Raw genomic sequence first — 21,815 nt, 5'->3', positions numbered from 1 at the left:
GAAAGACCGCAAATCTGCATTTCTGCTAAGTTCCCAGGGGAGGCCGACACCCTCGGCCCGTACTTTGAGAACCACTGCTCTCAGTCAGTGTTTCTTAAAACTAAGGGATCATCAGATATCTATGAGGTTTTATATATTTTCGTTTTAATTCTGAAGATAGTAAAAAATATACACATCAGTGCGTTCTGGGTTATGTGAATATTACAGCATTTGTGGTGATGGTAACTCTACCACAAAGACATCCCTCACAGATTTACTGGAAAAGAATGCAGGCGGGCTAGTTCGCAAAGGATGCATCTGCATGGAGTGAAAGTCAAGATGCTGCGAGGGTGCACGGCAGAAAGGAAGGCTTCACAGTAACGTCAACAGAGAGGAGGAGTGGGAGGGCTGGGTGACAGCCCTGAGGGGTGACGCTAATGAGCCGCCCAACGCAAAGAGGGGTGAGCAGTGATCCCGACGAGGAAGGGGAACAGGCGCAAAAAGCCAGACTCTGAGCCTCAAGGTCGCTCCCGTCTTGAACTCGAAACATTAACATCCAGGACATTACATTTATATTATTTGAAAAAAAATTTTTCTACTTAATTTGTAGATGTCTTTGATCGCACAGTTGAGTAAAAGCTATGTGCCAAACGAGTGTAGACCTGGCTCTCCATACATCTTACTTGTGTGAGTAATAGTACGAAATGCTTCCAGTCCACACTGGGGATAGATGTGACTGCCGTTCACTGTCCCCTGCAGCCAGCCTGCATTTCTCGTCGCCCGCGTGGGTACCACCATCCACCCCAAGGCCATGTGCACAGCCAGTGTCCGCAAGGCCTCTCCTTGTCACCCTGTTTCGTGACCCTGAATCCCGGATGAAGCCACCATCCATTCTCCACCCCGACGTAGACTGCTAAGGCTCTTCCTAAGTCATTACCTAAATAAGTTGAGAACTTGTGTCCACATACAAAAAACCTCTACAGAAATTTTTACAGCAGCTTTAATCAAATTGCCCCAAACTGGAAGCAACCAAGACGTCCTTCTATAGAATACAGACCGCGGCACACCGACACACCGGAAGACTGGTGAGCGTCAGAGAGAACTGAGAGGAAGGGGAGGAGGGAGGCAAGGACGGAATACAGACCGCAGCCGTGAGCTAGAGAGCCCCACCTGCCCTGCTCACAAGACCCCTTCCCTTCCGCAGTAACCGGCAGGGCCGCCAGCCTCCATCGAAGTCGAGGCTCTTCCACCTGTCGTCCTGCCCTTCCACAGGCTGGAAGCGAAGAAGGCCCACCTGAACTCATTAACCTGAAGGAGAGCAACTAGAATTAAAGCACCAGGTCTCAGCAGGTTCCGGCAGTAGGAGGAACGCAAGGAAAAGACCCGGTGCTTCAGTAACAGCAGCAGAGAACCAGGCCAACGGGAGCCTCAGGGTGAGGCGCCCCGCCCCGCCCTCGCCACGGAGACCCCGCGGCCACATCTGCCGGCAGGACGTCAGGACGAGGACTCCCGGCTCCCACCCCGGCCCCTGCTCTTCCACGACACTGCTGTTACCGCTTCAGGGAGATCAAAGGACAAGAGCAGGGCTATTTTTCTTCAAAACCTTCAGAGGAAGAGGAAAAGCAATTCCTGGCGCAGAAATGAAGAAATATGCAAATAAATGAGCGTTATCAGTTACTAGTTTTGAATCTAAACCACCAATTCTAAGATACTTGATAGGGAATATTCAGTTTTCCTTGTGCTATCTACCTGATGCGTTACTCAGAGTCCTTTTTATACCTAAGATAGCCTCATTTTAAGGGTCAAAGTCCTCTAGGCCAGGCTCCCCTTTCCTCTTGAATAACTGCTGAGTAGGGCGGGTGCCAGCAGGTGAGCTAGGTGTTTCTTACATTTGTAAAAAGTGGGGAAAAAAACGAGGAGTAGGTCACAGAGACCACATGGCCTGCAAAGTCTACAGTATCTGCTACCCAGCCCTTCATAGGGAGGAGGACGACCAGCTCCCGTTGCAGGACAGGAAACCGCCTGGACTATTGGACTGCGCGTCAGACACAAGCGCTCCCAGGATGAGAGCCCCAGCAGGGTGCCAAAGGCTGCGCGGGCGCCGCTGTGCCGAACAGACGCGCATGGCTAGCCCGTCTCGCGTCTCCTCTCCGTGGTGAGGACGCCCCCTTTGTGATTGCCAAAGGAAGGGGAACGCGGAGCTACACGTGGGAAAAGAAAGGGAACTTTCAGTTGAAGGGATTATCTGAGTGCTCGCCTGGAATCCCAGGTGCTCTTAATAGAGCAGAGCATCGGGCTACGAGGAGAACAAAAGTCACCCTGTGTTATACTTGTCAACCCACAACTGGATGAAATGCTCACCCCGTTCCCGTGTCCTTCAGAGACTCCCCTGTGCCCCGCTGGCCCCTCTAACCACAAATGGACTTCCAGTCTTCGGACTCAGTCTCTGCCCTGGACTCTGGCGAGGTCATCCAGTTGCACAATTTTGACCATCATCCCTATGCTACTGAAACCCAAATACTGCCTGTCCCACACTGTCCCCTCGAGTTCGGCCTCGATCTTCAGTCGTGCACTGGACAGCGCTGCCTGGAAAGCCATTACCCTTCAAACTGAACGTATCCAGAGGCCAAACAAGAATTTCCTGGGTCTGAGCCCAGGATGGTGCTGGCTGCTGTAGGAAGGCTTGAAGCATGAGATGTTTCTCACTGAAATGAACCAACAACTGGGGAAACAGAAATTACGAGACACAAAAGCATGGGGGTATTGACTGGAAGTCAGTCATTCAGAGGTAAGGTGATCACACACTGCCCAGCATGCCACCAACCACATGTCACTACTGAGCACTTGGCGTCTGACCCGAGATTTGCTGTGACGGTATGTGCACACTGTGTTTCAAAGAGTTAGCACACACACACAATCTCATTAATAGTTTTTATATTGATTTTGTATTGAAATAACATTTTGAATATACCGAGTTAAAAATATTATTAAAAGTAATCACACCTGTTTCTTCTTAGTTTTAAAACTTGCTACGAGAAGATTTAAAATTCCTCATGCAGCTCACATCTGCGGCTCAGGTTCTAGCTCTCAGGGAACACGCTGGTCTAGAAGCAGCACTGTCTTCTTGAAAGAGAGTGAGGTTTGAGCTGGTTTCTCAGACACCTGTTGCATTTAAATAACTGTTTTCATAAAGGACCGCCCACCGTGGTGGGTCACCGGCTTTTTCAGGTGAGAGCGTTCCTATTCCAGCTCTGCACTAGCAGAAACACTGGCGTCCTACCTCACAAACAGAAAAGCATCACTGGATACCTGCAAACTAACAGGCGGGGCCAGGGGCCCGGGGCACAGGGCGGGCGCAGCACTCACTCCCCAGTTCCCCTCATGCGCACTCTCGACCCTATTCCCAGCGGCCTGAACGACTGCCACTCTGGCTGGTGGCCTGGGGGGCACCCTGTATCTGGAGGAAAAGGAAGAGAAGCCTCATTTAGCAGAGCATGACACGGAGGGAACCAAGAATTCTGACCCTGCCAAGCTGCACCTCTGGCCTCTTCTATGAGATAGTGATAAACCTTCTCAGGCATAAGCCAGAATCTTTCAGATCCTGGCAACGAGCAGACAACTAACATAACCTCAACCAACAAATGGAACCTGAGTCTATTATTACAATATAGATGCATCTGATGGGCAGTATCTGATAAGCCATACACTCTCTTTAGATCCAAATCTCTCAAAGAACTAGAGCAGGGCATCAAAGAATGCCTGGCATTCCTCTTCTCAAACAGACCCGGATCTAAGGCCACACCTTGACGGCAGAGGCTCGCAAACCAGCCTACCTTACACATCTGTTTTCACACAGTAGAACACAGTAGGGCAATGGGAATTTAACTTGATCTGTGGACGGTCAACAAATCATGTTTTATTTAGGGAAAAAAAAGAGTAGAAATCAGAGAATAACTACATGGCTAATAAAAGAACTTCCAGCAAGACATTGTGGTTCCTCTCCTTTGCCTAGTAAGCTTTTACTTTTTTCTTTTAAGTAAGGGCGCCATCTGCTGGTGAAAAGACAGATGTCAGATCCTTGTATAAGAAAGCAAGTCTTTCCCACAATTTCCTTTCCAAGAAGTAATTTTCTGCTTTCAGTTAAAATTTCCAGAAGGCACTGTCACAATAGGGTCCAAATAGTTTATAAAATCCTACCATTGCAAGGGGAACCCTCCTACACTGCTGGTGGGAAGGCAGTTTGGTGCAGCCACTATGGAAAACAGTGTGGAGATTCCTCAAAAGACTAGGAATAGACTTACCGTATGACCCAGGAATCCCACTCCTGGGCTTATATCCAGAAGGAACCCTACTTCAAAAAGACACCTGCACCCCAATGTTCACAGCAGCACTATTTACAATAGCCAAAACATGGAAACAGTCTAAATGTCCATCAACAGGTGACTGGATAAAGAAGATGTGGTATATTTATACAATGGAATACTACTCAGCCATAAAAACCAACAACATAATGCCATTTGCAGCAACACGGATGCTCCTGGAGAATGTCATTCTAAGTGAAGTAAGCCAGAAAGAAAGAAAAATACCATATGAAATCGCTCATATGTGGAATCTAAAACAAACAAATAAACAAAGAATCAAACAAACAAAGCATAAATACAAAACAGAAACAGACTCATAGACATAGAATATAAACTTGTGGTTACTAAGGGGGCGGAGGGTGGGAAAGGACAGACGAGATTTCAAAATTGTAGAATAGACAAACAAGATTGTACTGTATAGCACAGGGAAATATACACAAAATCTTCTGGTAGCTCACAGAGAAAAAAATGTAACAATGAATATATATATGTTCATGTATAACTGAAAAATTGTGCTGAACACTGGAATTTGACACAACCTTGTAAAATGATTATAAATCAATAAAAAATGTTAAAAAAAAAATCCTATCATCGCTCTTCCAAAACAACAGGCTACAGTTTGGGCAGGAAGCTCAGACGGGCCCCTTAGGGCTCTGGAGGACTTCATCCAGAAGGAGCTCTTTTTCAAACTTTTGCTCTACACCTTGCATAGAGGGGACCAGGAGAGGAGGAGTTTCCCCTGGTGACCCAGCCTGCACCACCTTGCTCTCCCTCCTGCCACCCGAGCCCCAGTCTTGCCATCTGGATCCCTTTCACTCTGCGTCCGTCCTCCTGTAGCACCCCCGCCACCACTCTGGTGTACAGGCTGAAACTGCAGGCTCTGAAAGTGACGAAGTCTAGTTCCTACGTATGCTATTCTAAGCCCCTACTGCTAAAGAGAATTCCTCTAATGTGCTCTGCCCAAACTCCCTTATTGTAACTGTTTCAAACTTTCCCTACATGCTTCTGAATCCTGGTACCGCCCAGCCCCTTCTCTCCGTCTATGACCTAGACCCCAGGTGCTGGAGATCGATGCCACTCCCTCATTTATGCGCCGGAGCCCCTCTACAGCCCAGTCACTGCTCCAGGCGCTGGGAACGTTCCACTCCTGCCTGGCGTCAGCGGAGGGGAGAAAGACAATGAACACAACGCATAAGGTAAACAAGCACTAGGAGGCGTTAAGTGCTGTGAAAAATGAGGAGAGCTGGGCAGGTAAACAAGAGCTCACCTTTTTTAATGTTATCTGCCTATGACTTTCACCCCCACCCCCCGCTGTGTGTCAGTCTCCTCATTTACCGACTTACTTAGGAAATACTCAGTGAAGGCCTGTTTGTGCTGGACACTGTGCGCGGAGGAAAACAGATACGGTTCTCACCCTTGTAGTTCACAGTCCAGTGGGAGACAGATACTGTCTTAAAAGTGATTCCACAAACGTACAGTTACCAGTTGCTGCAAGAACATGAAAGTAAGTCCCTTAGGTTAGGGGCTGGGAGAAAGCCCCCCCGAGGAAGTGACACTTAGGCTGAGTGTGGGAAACCTCACCAGGCGAAGTGTGCCCGCTCGTACGAGTGGGCCACGTCTGTGACCTCACTCCCACTGGCTGGGGCAGGACATGCGAAGGTCCTGAAGTGGGAAAGAGCTTCCGTGCTGGTGTGGCTGGAGCCCAGTGCCTGAGGGGAGAGCAGCGGGACATACGGCCGGAGAGGCAGGCGTAGACTTTATTAGGGTTTGGATTCCATCACTTGGCCAACAGCTGGAAGAGCCCCCAGGGGCAGCCTGGTGGAGGGTCACTCCAGGGTGTTGTCTTGGCCACAACACACGGAGAAGCCTGAAGCCTCCAGTGTTGGGCAGAAGCTCTCTGGGGACGGGCTCCTGTGATCACCAACTCTTGGAGAGTCGAGCTGCTGCGACTGTCACTGGCAGTTTAAACTCAACAAGCAGGTGGCCTTGATCAAGAGCCTGTCTGGGCAGGCTCCAGGGCCAGGGGTCCTGTCCGACATCACCTCCGCGGTAGGAGAACCACGGGGGCCGTGGTCCAGAGCAGCAGCACCCTCCACATCCGTTCTGGACTGTGCGGGGACCCACCTAGGAGTTCGTTCCTGCTATCATCCACCTTATGTTGCTCGTCAGAAACTTAACAGAGCAGGGGAGCATGGGGCGCCCAGTGCATTGACGTGTTTCCAAATCATACCACCAAGACGTTCTTTTAAAAAATTTTTTATTTGGAAATATTTAAGATGTACAAAAAGGTCAGCAAATCCCCATGTACCCAGTCTCCAGCTTAAGAAAGAAAAGGTTGCCAACTCTACCAAAGGCCCCTATCCGCCCCTCCCTGGCTGTGTACCCCACCTTCTCCCAGGAAATTACGGCCATGCACACTTTGGGGTTTATTAATCCCACGTGCTTTTTCTCTTGAGATGCAGCGTAGTGGCTGCGAGCTCCGCCACTCACTGGCTGGCTGTCCCTCAGTGGTGCCATCTGTAAAATGCAGGCAAGTGGAGGATGAAGTGAGGGTAACGATATTTCACTGGGAGGGGTTCTTTGAAAAGTGAGCGTTAATATATGTTAAGAGCCATTTAGAACAGTGTCTGGCACACAGTAAGTGCATTGTAAGTGCTTACATTATGTTAAAGAAAACATTCAATGACACTTGTTGAAGATAAGGCAGACTTGATCCAGGGCCATCACTGTGCAACCACCTCAGTGGGGTTTTACTTCCCAGCGGGGAAGAGAGGCTGGGCTCAACTCCGGATACAGTGCGGGCAAGTGGGAACTCACAGCTAAGGAGCTGGGGTGGGGGGCAGGTGTCAGTGGACAGCAAACACCAAGAGGAAACATCAGGGGTAACGGGGAGGGGGTTCCGGCTGCACTGACCTAACAGGACTCTAGCTGAAGGCAGGCCAGGGGGCTCAGACAACACCGGGGGGCCGTGGAGGACAGAGAAGCTGATCAGATATCACGGGGGGAGGTTCCGGTTAAACTGACTCAGCAGGACCAGATTTTACAGGGAAGTGCACAGACGGGCACAGGACAAGGTCCAGGAGCCTGAGTAAAGTTTGGTCAAGCAGAAAAATCTGTCAGTTAGAATAATCCTTTTCCTCACAGAAGTAATGGAAACTACTTGTGCTGATTAAAAACAAAACCCAAGTCACATTAAATGATGAACTGCAGATAATGACGTAAAGAAGGGAAGAAGAGAGGCCAGACTCAGAGAGGTCAGGGGAGGCAACAGCTTAGGAGGGAGAGCGACAGCCGCACTCAGGGTCAGAGGACTGGACCTCTGGTCTGGCCCAAGCCTCCCTCCTTAATTTGGGTCTCATATTTCCCCTGCTTGAAAAGTGTTGTTAACAAACTATACAAATGTTGTTAATGAACAGCCATCCCAGCGTTTTACATATATATATATATATTTTTTTAATTGAAGTCTAGTCAGTTTACAGTGTTGTGTCAATTTCCGGTGACAGCACAGTGCCTGTCATACATGAACATACATATATTCGTTTTCATATTTTTTCACCATAAGTTACAAGATATTGAGTATAGTTCCCATGCTGTACAGTATGAACTTGCTGTTTATCTGTTTTATATATATTAGTATCTTCGAATCTCAAACTCCCAGTTTATCCCTTCCCACCCTCTTTCCCCCTTGGTAACCATAAATTTGTTTTCTATGTGAGTCTGTTTCAGTTTTGTAAGTAAGTTCCCTTGCCTTTTTTTTTTTTTTTTTTAAGAGTCCACGTATAAGTAGTATCATATGGGCATTTTTCTTTCTTTCTGGCCTACTTCACTTAGAATGACAATCTCCAGGTCCATCCATGTAGCTGCAAATGGCATTATTTTATTATTCTTTACAGCTGAGTAGTATTCCATTGTATATATATATATATATATACACACACACTATAACTTCTTTATCCAGTCATCTGTCGATGGACATTTGGGTTGTTTCCATGTCTTAGTTATTGTAAATAGTGCTGCTATGAACACTGGGGCATGTATCTTTTTGAATTAAGGTTCCCTCTGGATGTATGCCCAGGAGTGCGATTGCTGGATCATAAGGTAAGTCTATTTTTAGTCTTTTTTGGAATCTCCATACTGTTTTCCGTAATGGCTGCACCAAACTACATTCCCACCAGCAGTGTAGGGGGTTCCCTTTTCTCCACACCCTCACCAGCATTTATCGTTTCTGGACTTTTTAATGATGGCCATTCTGACTGGTGCGAGGTGGTATCTCACTGTAGTTTTGACTTCATCCCAGCATTTTAAAAGCACTTCAGAGCAGCAAGCAAAAGGTGCCTCCTTCCCGACAGGTGCACCAGCAGCAGGACTGGCAGGGTCTGTTCACAGCTGCAAGGAGGCCTGACTCAGGCCCCCACGAGAGGCGTGTGCGTGAGGGACCTGGCTCGCAGAGGGACCCGGGCGCCCTCTGCCCACTGTACCAGCTCTGAGTGTAAGCACAGCCCTGGAGACGGTGGGAGTTTCCACATGGCATCCTGGGTCCCAGTCACTGTCTTGCTGGTGGTGAGACAGTGTTGGTGGCAGCTTTCCAGCGGCTGGGCTGCAGCAGTGACACTGGGCTCCTGAAGTCAGCAGTGCCAGTGGGGCCTCCCGATTCTTCACCAGGGAGCAGCTCTTCTGGAGGACCCTGTGGGGAGTCACTTCTGCCTCCCAGCCTGGGGCACGCCCCCACCCCCCATGATTTCATAAGCACCCAACTGCCTGTACTTAAACTCATTTCTGCTGAAAATAGCTAGAGTGCTTTGTTTCTACACCCTTCAATTCAGTTCTGGTGAAGAGCACAGGTTTCATTTTTTTTTTAAAGCACGTAGTACATTTAAACCTTTCATTCACCTAGACAGCACTGCAGCATATGGTGTGAGCGAGACAGTTAACAACTGTTTCCTTCTGATGGCATCTACTGTAACGGGACTTACCTCCATACACCTGCCGTTAGAGTCTCACAGGCTGCCTCCACTAGCCTCAAGCACACTGACAATAGGCATGCAGTGGGTTCGAGTGGCCTATTTTAAAAGTAACTTTTTATAGGTAAATGTTAACCTAGAGGGACACTTTAATTCACACATTTCAATGTCTTATTTCTGAAATTTGGATGCATCTGACAATTGGTGCATAAATTTAATAGTTTCCTCATTCACCCGCCAACTCCCATCAGTGAGACGTTAATCAATCAATGTCTATATGTTGATAACTGATGGTACCGTAGAACTTGGGAAACAGTTTTTGTATGATAAAGCACAGAATTTCTCTTATGCACAGACATCACACAGTGACGAAAAGGAAAAAACATTTTAAAATCCTGCATTAAAAAAAATCTTACATTAGTCCTAGCCATTTCGGAATATATACTCAAAGCTTCAGAGTTTCTTAAAAATTTAAATTTACTGAAATAAGTATGTTGGCTGTTTGCAAACATGACTATGAAAGAGAAGTTTTCCTCTGTGCTATAATAATCGGTGACTCCAAGGAATATTTTCATTTTACAATTACTTCTGCAGCCTATACTACAACAAACACTGCAGCCAGAAGTTCCCTTACAACGAGATGTGAGTAGGAGACAGAGATGAGGATCGAGAGTCCATCTGCTGTGTTTATTGGCAGTCCCTGTGGGGTACACAGTGGTGGCCTTCTGTTTGTTCTGTTGATGGCTTCTGGCTGATCTGTCACCATGGTAACTTTTAGAGCCCAACTCAAAATGAGCCCAAACTCATTGCTACTAACTACATTAACTTAGTGTCTGCTGCTAATGAGAAATGCTGTTTAGAGATATGTTCTATTCTAATGTATTACAGCCACCTCTCTGAAGGGCATTAAATTAAATTCTACTCAATAGGCTGGATAATATAAATGTTCAAGTAAAATTATTTTAATAATGACTACTAACAATAAGAATCACTTCATTAAAAGGTTACCTTGTTTTGGTCCTTGGATTCTTCTACTCTAAGAAAATGTATTATTTATCATACTGGCAAATACTTCTAGGTTCTCTTAAACACCGGCCAGCTGCTTTAGAAGATCAAAACAGAAAATAACAGCCTATGTTAAAGCCAGGTAGCCAATACAGCATGAACACATGCTGGCTCTTCTACAGCCTTCTCAGCATGTGCGGTCAACTGAAACACTCCCCAGCGAGGCACCGCAGCGCACAGACCTGCAGGTGGAGACAGCCCAGCAAGCAAGCCGCTTCTCAGTCCCTCACCTCCATCCTGACCTCTCTCTCCTGAACAAGCTTTGGAAACAAACAGCAAATCTGAAATCTCATGACACACAGAGGTTTAAGTGGGTCTGCCTCACACACGCTCTCCCAGGACGCGCAGCAGTAGGGCTGTGTGCATGTTTTAATAAACCAATAAATTGTGGAATAGAAATAATCTGCACTTTCCTCCAAAGTGCAGAATCCTACAACTGCCAGAAGAGGGTGCCCAAGTGAACCAGCCAACCCCGAGTCAGAAGGCCGGACCAGGAGGAAAACTGCCTGTATTGCCAGTTTATTTTGAAAAGCCTCATTACTGCTCGCAGGAAAAGGACGTTCCACTTCCGTCAGGCCTTGGTCCCCATCCCCCGTTGTACTCCCCCAACAGCGCTCTCTCCCCTGCTGACCACGCTGGGGCTCCGCCGCTACGTGTGTGTTTAGGTCCTGGAAAGTGCCACACCCCTGCCAGCCTCTGCGCACGCTGCTCCCTGTGGGTGGGGGGCCCTGAGCCCCCTCTGCTCTCCCCCTGCCGGGCTGCGTTCTCTTCATCCTTCAGATCCCAACCGAGGCACCACCCAGATGCCTTCCCTAACCCCAGCCTAGTCCGGGCTCCTCTGTTCTGTGCTCTTGTCAATCAACGCTCCTCTCCATCACAGCGCTTGGTAACTGTGCCCACAGCATCCTGACTGATGCCTTCGTCCATTCCCCATAGGACTCCGGAAGAGTGGGACTTGAAGAGCACACAGCCAGGCCACAGTAGGTGTTCAGTACACATCCGCTGGCTCAAACGGTCCGCAGCCCAGCCAGTCCCTGAGCTCTGCCTGTTCCATCGACGTGACCCTTTCCTCCGCACCCCCGCCGCTCAGCTTAGCATCTGCAGGCAGTGGTCTAACTGCACCCGCTGCTCCAGCCCTCCCTCCAGCCGTTTCCTCCATCTTCAATCTGGCCCTTCAGTGACCTTTCTAAAATACAAGTCTCATGATGTCACTCTCCCACTTAGAGCTCCCCAACAGCTCTCTCTGGTCTAAAAGACCTAATCGAAATCCTCAGGATGGTATTCAGGGACTGACAATGAGCGAGGCCCCTGCCTCCCACCTCTCCAGTTTCACCTCCTTTGTTGGTAGGCCAGGCTGTGACGAGTGCGCAGTTCTCCCGGCCTGCGGGATGGGCTGGGGGACAGGGTAGGCATCCCTCCCTGTCCTCGTCTCCACAGCTAACTCAGGGCCACCCGGAGGGGCGCAGCTCCGCGCGCCCGTGCCGCGCCTCATCACTGCTGTCCCTCCCCCAGTTCTCTCACTTAGTTTTAAAAAACAGGTTACCTTCTTTATGGAAATATAAATATTGGACAAAAGATGATCAAATAAATGTAACTTAAATCCTTACAGGCAGAAGGTAAGGGATAAATAAATCACAACCCTCAGAACACCTTACTGCATTCATTTGCTTATATATCCATTTGCTTATAAGGCTAATTCTTCCTATTAATGTATCTCTTGAGAACAGAGAACTTGTGTCAGCTGTCTGATAGATATTTATAAACTGTTCATTAAATTAATTAGTGAACGAACTTGACAACTCTAGATAATAAGATGTGACTAATACTTTGCTCACTTATCAACGCAGTCTTTAGTAGGTACATTAAAAGCCAGATAAAACGTGATCACAACTGAAAGTGCAGATTTGCTGATATCCCTGTAATACAAACAACTGCACACACAGGAAGACGGGGGAAGGACTGAGGCCTGCAGAACTCAGCTGCAGTGATGAGGCTTCCTGCCCAACTCTAGAGGCCAATTTAATGCTAGAAACCAATCTGGAGTATGAAAGCAAATAACTCTATAAAAAGTGGCAAAATACCTGAGTAGGCACTCCCCAAGGAAGACACAGAGATGACAGAAAAGCGCATGACAGCGATGTGCAACGTCACTGGCCGTTAGGGAAGTGCCAGGCAGAACCACAAAGAGATACGACGCCTATCAGAATGGCTGAAATGATGAAGACTGACTTTCCAAGCGTTGGTGAGGATGTGGGAGAACTGAGAAATGGTACAGTCACTGTGAAAAAGTTCAACATACATCTATCAGAAGATCCAGCCATTCTACTCCCACATATTTACCAAAGAAAAACGACGGCACACATAACCATACAGAGACTTGTATATGAATGTCCACAGAAGCTTTATTCACCATAGCTAAAAACTGAAAACAACTCAAATGTCCACAAACAGATGAATGGCTAAACAAATTGTGATGTATCCAAACAGTGGAATATTACTCTGCAGGAAAAAGGAAAGATACACACACGACAGGGATGAATCTCGTAAGTGTTACTCTGTGAGTGAACGCGGCCAGGGGTGCACGCTGTGTGACTCCATTTACATAATCGTCTACAAAGCCTGGAGTGACAGAAAGCAGTCAGTGTTTGCCCAGAGACTGGTGAGGGGAGGAGGGGGAGGAGAGTGGGGCTGGGGAGGGGCACAGGGGTACTTTTAGGGGTGATGGCTGCTGTCTTGAGTGTGGGGATGGTTTCTCAGGTGTGCGCATGCCGAAACTTATTAAATAGTTCTCTTTGACTATATGCAGCCTACCATATGTCAACTATAACTCAATAAAGCTGTTAAAAAAAAAAGCAAAAAAAAAGCAATCTGGGTAAGCAAATTATTTCTCAGAAAGCAGACTGGCAGCTTCCTTTAGAGCCATGAGCTATTGCTTTCTCTGACCTTGGAAACTGCCCTGATGTTTAACGTCTTAGTGAAGTTTGGCTCCACTGAGACGCAGACTTGCATTTTGTCCGAGGCCCATCAGAAGGGCCGCCAGGAGATGCGGTTCAAGGGGCCTGTGACGCCGCAGCTGCATGCCACTCCCCTTCTCACCAGCTTACCTCCTCTCTTCTCCTATTTCATCAAGAAAAAAGATATATATACATTTCCTTAGGTTTCTTTTCCCAATAAACTTTTATCCTTTTAAATTGCCTACATATGTAGGGGACAAATACTACATCTTAATACACTTTCCATTGTTCCCATGAAAAAAATATTCACGTATTTATTATACTTTCTTTCCTGTAGAGTTTTAATAGTATAATTAGATAACTCCTTTAAGCATAGAGCAAACTGGCCAAAGAAAGACACAGCTAAGATTTAAGATCCTATAAGACACCATCCTATAAAGATCCCTCATATAGTAAGTCTCTTAGAAATCTCTTTCAGCCTTATCTGAAAAGTTCATAAGTTACTTCTTAAAATGAACAGTCATACGGTACCGATGATACATACACAGTATCTACCTCTCCAGCCCCTCCATATGATAGCGGAAAAATGATGTAACTGACAACCAGAAGATGAGGGTCTAGTTCTAGCTGTGCCACTAACTAGCTGTCAAAACTTGTAACAATCACCTAACCTCTTTGAATTTCATTTCCCATCTAACATAGGAAATGCGTAATCTCTAAGGATCCTTCAAGCGCTAAGATTTTATTAATTTTGTAGACATGCAAATAAAATGCCGTATTTTATAAAATATATTGTGCTCAGCAGGCTGACTAGACATTCAGCTACTGGCTTTAAAAGTAACTCATATACTCAAAATAGTATTTGTTTTGGTGACACGGTACGAAGGTGAGCACATGTAAATTCAAGGACTCTGGCCAACTGCATCACACAGTGTGACTCAGGGAAACACAGGCCTGTGGTTTTACAAACACTAACTGCTGGCCGCTGTGCTGAGACCCCAAAAGACTAAACAAAGAGCAATCAACTGCTCAGCCCAAGAGAAGCGCCGCCTAACGGGGGAAGTGCAGAAATGCGGGGTCTGTTTTTATCTCTATCCGACTATGAAATTGGGAAGGTATGCTTTAAACCTCAGTTCTCACTGCTTTTCACTCATATTGAGGAAAAGCTTTATAGATGTATGTTTAGGACGAGCCTTAACAGCAGGTCAGCACAGTGCATGTAATTTGTGACCCCCTCAAACTCTTATAACAATAAAAGGCTACTAAAACAGTATGGTTTTAATTGATTTACATTAACAAAAGCACATAAAGATTTTTCTTAAAATTAAGAATTACAAACTGAATGCATGCCGAAACTGAATATCTGACTGCAAAACTTAAATTACAGTCCTTTCAAGCAAGATTAGGAAACTAATTAAAATGTATGAATTTTTAAGTTTATGACTCAGAACAATGAATCATTAATCTCACTGTGTTTGAGCCATATTCGGGCATCAAGATATTTGCTCTCATATGTGGTATAATTACCTTTGAGCTTTCTGTATGAAAACTTACCTTTCTATTTTATGAACTTGAGAAAATCTGGCTACAACTATGGAATTAAAATTTACTTCATATTTATGGGTATTTCTATAGTTAATCTAAAAAAAAAACCCCTCTAAGTCCATGAAAACACGCAGAAGACAATACGGAAAACTCAGGCTCAAAGTCATCACATATAGAAGCTTTTCTTTTCTCTGCCCTAATTAAGGGCAGTCCCTCAAATAAAGAACAGAGACGACTGATTACCAAAGCAAAACCCAATATGAAGCGCCCAGCACTCAGACACTAGTCACCCCACAGCAGGGACACGACGCACACATCACTGGTACTTCGAAAGACGATTACATCTGAGTCCCACTCTCCCCTCCATGAAAGCATCTCGGGCCTCACTAAGGCATTGAGTTCAGATGGCTCAGTGGTCACCACTGCAAAGACAATGTTTAGCAGCATTTACAAAGGACTATTTTGTTTCTAAATAGGCTGACACAGAGGTTTCCAAGTTGCTTAGTGCGTTTCCTTGAGGGGCAGGGATGGGGAAGTGTTTAATTAGGGGAAGTGGTGGAGAGTCCATATAAAACCCGTATTTATGTATCCATATGCTTTCAGGGACGGTCAACAGACTGTTAACTGGTGGATATCTCATGATGGAGGGATTTCAAGTGAACTTTAACTTCTTTTTAGACAATGAGAACATATTACTTGCATTTTTCATCACAGGAGGAAAAAGAAGGAAAAGATGGCTGAAACTACCACCACTCAAGACTAGAGAGCACTGAAAGAAAAGGGTTCTGGGCATGTACACACATCGGATTCCTGAGGAGCATGGGACACCAATCCCACCGCAGGATGTGCACACGCGGGGGACAGACAAGGGGAAACTGGTGGAAAGCAAGGGTGAGTCCACTATGTGGAGAAAAGTCCCCGAGCTGGACTCAGTGGGGCCCCCACCTGACAGCAGGGCGGGTGCTGGGTATGAGCGCGGGGGGCTCAGGGTTTCAGATCAACTCACTTGCTCGCCTGAAGCTTAAAATAGAAAGAAAATGAACTCAACAAAGACACTGCAAGACAGGATTTGAAAAAACAGGAACCAAATTTTATTTTATTCATAATTTTGCAAAGCAGAATTTCTAGACACCTAGTTTTCAGATTGGAGCGGGGGAGATGCATGCTATGTATTAGATTAAGCTAATCAGAGAATTCCTAGTGAGACTCAGTTCTCCATTAGTCTTTTAAATGAAGACTTATAGTTCAAGTTCAATGGTTATAGCCAGATTTAAAAAATTTAAGCATAATTAATGCTATAATGAAGACTGATCTATCAAGAATGGACTAGGCTGGTTATTCTTTAGAAGAAAGCAGAAAGGTATACGTACGTGTATGATATAAAGAGTTTTCTGAAAATGTTTAAAATAAACCCAAATTTAAAGAGGTTAAGTTTCAGTAATTGGGAAAACTAAGTCAAATGTAACGCTAGACAGGGCAGGCACCGCTTTCCTCACGCTGTTTCTGTGCGTGTAGCTCGCAGGGCAAGGAAATTACTGATCTGCTCTAGTTTGAGCTAATAATCAAAATAAAATCAATTCGAACGTCTTTCTACTCTGTTAATTGATTCAGCATATTATATAATCCAATTTATAACGGCAGCCTCCCTTATAAGAGTATTCAACTCCTGGACTCACTCAAGTCACTCAACTCTTTCCTGTGTTCTAACAACTCAGGCCTGAGACCTCCGGGCGCTGCCTTGTGGTGAGAGCAGGGTCCTCAGCTTCTCCTGATTCCAAAGTGGGTGGTCACATTGGGCCAGGAAGAGGTTTGGCTCTGGAGTCTGTCACTCACCGGCTCCACCACCTTGTCTAAGTTACCAGACTTCTGAAGCCTGGTAGGTACTGAGACCCTGTAAATGCTTGATAAACATCTGTTGCGTGCCTTTCCTGGCTGCTTTGAGTTCAGGAAGGTTCCGGGCACATCAGCCCTGCTGTTCACTAGCCATGCAGTCCTGGGGGCATTTGGCAAACTTCCATAGCTTCAGTTTACTCGTGTGTACACTGCAGACAATGCCATCAGCAACCAGAAATAACAAACATGCAGGGTCTGTCTGAAAGTATTTGCCAACGAGGGTGCTGGTTTCAGGACCACTGCCCGTGCGCACAGGGCTGGGCACGTGTGCACCTGCCCTCCTGGCTACAGAGGTTGGAGCAGGGGAAGCACGTGAAAGGCCAGGCCTGCGCTCTGTGTGAGCACTAATACCGCTCCCACCAGACCTCTCAACGCTCAGGCAGGCCCAGCCTGTGTTATTTATTTAACACACATGTCCAGTCAGAAATTCAGAACCACCACCTTACAGGGAGTCAGTTTTGATGGGAACCAGTAATGACGGAGAGTCTGAGAAGAATTCAGACCCTGGTGCTGCTCATATTTGTGAATGAACTGCCCAGCAGCACCGCTGGGTTATTTACAATCCAAAAAGCATGTTTTTTGTTTAGATGGACATTAATAATCGTTATCATGTTCTGTTCTAAGGCTAGTTATAGTTAGTACAGTTACTGACAAATTGTATCCAAAGGAGCAGTATTTTAGAGAAGATAAAAACCCAGTGGTTTGGAGTCAGCAATGCAAATACTCATCAGAACAGGGACAGAAAGCAGCAGCTCTGTGCAGGGAGGCGGGCATGCCGCTCACAGTCACTGTGCAGTCAGAAGCAATCTGTTACTGTTTTGAGAGAAGACAGTGACAATGACCACAGAACACAGCTGGTGTTGAATCAGGTTGTAAAAACTCCTCAAAATGTTAAAAAAAAAAAAAAGGGAAATGGATGAAATGGATGATTCAGAGCAATAATACTGCACTTTTAAATGACAATTACAAGAACCCATTATTTCTTATTCAAGATCATAAATTCAAAACAGCACTGTTCCACAGCCCTTCGGGCCCTTCTGACAAGTGTGACGTAAGTTCACACTGTCACTGAGGGCGTGAGAGAAAAAAGGTCCTTTTTGAAAACTATGGTGCCGTTCTATCCTCACTGACATGAAACCTGTCTCTTTTGTGGCTCCGGTGTGGGAGCCCGAGGCCTGCTGCACTGGGGTCAGAAGCCTGGGCTCCCTTGAGTCCTGTCCTGACACTAACGCTGGGCCAAGAGCAAGCCACGTGCCTCCCACTGTTAGCCTCAGTTTTCTTCACTGTCAACTAGCACCTGCCCTGCTTAATCGCGAAGTTCAAGTGAGATCATACAAACTCTGCTTTGAAAACTGCAAGTGCCACACAGAGCGGGCCATGCGCAGCGGGGCCGCCGGGGCCACCGTGTCTGCGCCCTCGGTGACGAGAGACGGGCCAACAGAATACAAACGCAGAGTCGCCGTCACGGCCCACCTCGAGTGGGCACTGGGCCCTGCTCCTGCCCCTTCTCCACAGTCTCCACGGCAGCCTTAGGAGGTGGGAACCACTCGCTCATTATCTTTCTCATTTTAAAAACGTATTTATTTATTTATTTATTTACTTACTTATCTCACTTTAAATACGAGATACCTGAGGCTTCAAGAAGTGCAGTTAACTCGCCCCAAGTTAAGCACAGCCGGTGTGTGCGAGTCTCGAGGGCGCGACCCGTCACCACAAGACGGGACGCCCGTGCACGTCAGGGACGGAGCCCAGGGCTCGAGGCGGCTTCCCTGCTGCTCACCTCCCCGCGCATCAGAGACGCCAACGTTACCGTGAGAACCACACGCGCTCGCACGGCACTCACTGGGACAGTCATGAGCCAATTCCGGACTTGGAGAATGAAAAAGAAACCTTTTGCACATCAACAGGCAAAGAGGGAATACAGAAAGAGTATACCTCTTTTTATTATTAATAGTCGGCAAAGAGAAATTGGAAGCTTCAAAAAAAATTCATTACCCTTTGGTTGTTCTTATTCAAACTGGATCAACTTTATCAGATTAATCCTCGTTTGGTGAAAATCATACCAAAGGAAAATTATAAAGTATCATTTAGAAAGCTAATTGAACATTCTTTAGGCATTTTAGATTAAGCAAATGCCAAGATGCAGATGGAAAACCAGTGATAAATGAAGAATTTCACAGTGAATAAAAAGCAGATTCAAAGGCAGGGTTAGAGTCTATGTTTTTAACTACCAATTAAAAAAAAGTCATCTTCATCATAAACTTGGGTACTGCAATAAAATGTACCCCCACAAACAAAATAAACTTACCTTTGGTTTTTTGATCAGCAGCCTGAAAAAAAAATCAGAAATGCTTTAGGAATAATAAGGTGTAGAATGCACACATTTATGAAAGTTTATAAGCAGATTTTAACATTAGAAACTTTAAAAGTAAGTTTTTACCCAGTTAATATATTAAAATCAGTTATTGGGTAATATGCACAATTGTCTACATGCTATTAATTATGTGCCAATATTGATCTAACTGCAAAAAAACCCTTATCTGGGAGCTCATTTGAGCTCTCTATTTTAACTTAGATTAAAAGGCATACAGCTTGAGCCTCAGGATGCATTAAACTAGGCAAGAACAAAACAAATGGCAAAACTTGGTACATTAAATGCCGTGAAATTCAAGTATGACCATGATGTTTACAGCAGGGCTTTACGTTTTACTACTTGCTAATAAGAGCCGTAAAAGAATGCTTGCCAAAGCTGTACAGATTACCTGCAGCTTTTCTAATCATCAGTGAACTGGCCCGCAGACATGGCTGTTCTGGACAGTTGAGTTTAAGCAGAGCAGCACAGACATTCTTCACCACCAACTAAAATCAAACTCCTTTAGAAAACAGCTCTCTTATTTCCTTCCCTATGTTACTAGCACTCTGGACTGAGCACACTGAATTTCAAAATCAACTGAAACTCCCTAATGTAACGGCTATGAAAACGCAGGGGGATGCAGTGGTGACAGACACAGGGAACTAGGAACTCCAGTCAAACCTTTTTCTGAGCACCTTCCTTCTTTTTCTTTTCTTCCTGCTTTTTCTTTTTCTTTTCTTCCATCAAACGTTCCTCTTTTTGTGTTTCTTGTTCTTTCTCCCTAGTAAATATAAAGAAAAGTAGTATTAGTATAACATTCATTTTAAATCAAAAAATGGAAAAACAGCAGCTGCAGAAAGTTCAGGTCAGACAGTTTCGCGCACCTGAGGAAAGATGCTCGACCCAGCGTCCGCCCCACCCCGTCCCTCCCGGGCAGCGCTGCAGCAGGCAGCCCCGGGTTCTCGGGGGCCCGTTCACTCGGCCCACATCTGTCCAGCACCAGCCTTTGTCAGGCAGTGTAACAGGTACAAAATGGGGAAAGACACAGTTCCTACAGTCCAGCCCCAGACCAGCAGTCCTCAGAGTGTTGTCTCAGGGGCCACCACCGTCAGAATCATTCCTATCCAAAGTGCAGACTCCCGGGTCCCACCCTAGCCCAGCCAAGTCAGAGTCTGGAGGTGACTCATGTGCACCTTTTACGTTTGTTTGACAAACCAGTTGTTTTTAAACAAAGACTCCTACCCAGCATGCTGGCCTACTGCAAGAACACCCTGGGACACAGCATAGAGCAGTGCCTGGAAAAGTCAGGTGGCCACGAGCGGTGACTTAAATGCTGCACAGTGTCCGGCTGGCAGGAGCGCTGTGTCAGTTCTCAATCCAGCACCGGCAGCTCCAGCCGCGCCCCGCAGCACGCACCCCGCAGTAACGGACAGCCATCGTTTACGACGTCTCCTTTCCGGGGAGCACAAGGCAGAGGTTTCTCATGAACGGCACTGGAGGGACCCGCAGGAGGAAGGGGCGTTCCCCTTGTCTGGCTGTTGCAGGGTGGGGTCAGCATGTGGCTCTGAGGACACTTGGTGAGGATCTCAGCCACATGTCCAGAAAGAGCAGTCTCTTAGCAACTGTGCAGCTCTGGCGTGGTCTAGTGTCACCTTCCTGTGACCCTTTCAACACAGACACCGTGTCCTCCAGGCCTCCTGCCGCTCACCCCACTCCCACGCCCGTCTCTTCTGGTCCTCTCCCAATGACAGGCCCTCCGGATCCTCCACGCCCGCTGCACAGATACTCCCACATCCTCTGCACGGCTGCTCGCCTGGCCATCAACTGCAGCCTGCCACCAGGAGGGCTGCCACCAGGGCTCCCTCCTCCCACGTGTCCATGCAACTGGCCACTGGCTGGGGCATTCCTGGCCCAGAGGAGCGCTTTCTGCTGCCCAGCACCTGCTGACTGGCCGCCCTGGGCCCAGCCACACCTCCTCCAGGGAGTCTGGGCCCGGCGGGGGGCGGTGGGCCAGGGCTTCCCATCAGTCCCTCCGCAGCTCTCTCCCGCAGCCCTGGTACGCTTTCTGTAGCTACCCTTTTATCACAGTTCAGTTATTCCTTATAATAAACTTCCTCTGTTTCTACAACTAGGTGGTTTCTACCTCCCGACCAGGCCCAGACCGGTGGGAAGGAGGGTTTAACAGACTAAGCAGAACACGCACAAAAGCCTCCGCAAAACATCACCGTCCACCCACCAGTACTGTTGTTCAATTGGTTAATTTTGGAGTTTGTTTTAAATTTGTAAATGTACTTTACACACAACTACTACATGCACAGGGAATCTCGACCTAGGTAGTCAGTCTGTACACGGCGGAAAACCATCCTAATAAAAATAGTTTAGATCAACATGGTGGGGGGCGCTCAAAGATTGTTCTTCCTTTAAAACAGTGGTTCTTGGCTGCTCATCAGAACCACCTGGGAAGTTTTAGAAACTTCAGTGCCAAGGCTGCAACCCTTTTCAGTGAGATCTCTCGGAGCAGAACTCAGACACCAGCAATTTTAAAAGCTTCCAGATGACTCCAACGTTCAGCCAAGGCTGAGAAACACAACTTTTAAAGGAGGTCAGCACACTTACCGAGCTTGGGAAACGGTTATTATTCATTATCTTAGATGATACCTTCTAGGAATATTTTCATGTTAAAAGGTGCAGAGATGCTAAGACA

General features: G+C 46.7%; 1 protein-coding gene across 4 annotated transcripts in view; it reads right to left on the bottom strand.

Moving 5' to 3' along the window:
• The window catches only part of TNRC6C (trinucleotide repeat containing adaptor 6C), a 114,370-nt gene that overhangs the window by 54,074 nt on the left and 38,481 nt on the right, over window positions 1–21,815 (bottom strand). For all 4 annotated transcript variants that reach the window (XM_074343777.1, XM_074343779.1, XM_074343781.1 and 1 more), the window contains exons 2-3: window positions 19,793–19,892; window positions 19,067–19,088 (exon numbers count right to left, since the gene is read on the bottom strand). In XM_074343777.1, the coding sequence (XP_074199878.1) occupies window positions 19,067–19,088; window positions 19,793–19,855 (85 nt within the window). In that variant the 5' untranslated portion in view covers window positions 19,856–19,892. The remainder of the gene's footprint in view (window positions 1–19,066; window positions 19,089–19,792; window positions 19,893–21,815) is intronic.

Source organism: Camelus bactrianus, chromosome 16 (genome assembly GCF_048773025.1).
Source record: "Camelus bactrianus isolate YW-2024 breed Bactrian camel chromosome 16, ASM4877302v1, whole genome shotgun sequence".
In the NCBI taxonomy this organism is placed as follows: Eukaryota; Metazoa; Chordata; class Mammalia; order Artiodactyla; family Camelidae; genus Camelus; species Camelus bactrianus.
This window is presented reverse-complemented; position numbering and strand designations above follow the sequence as displayed.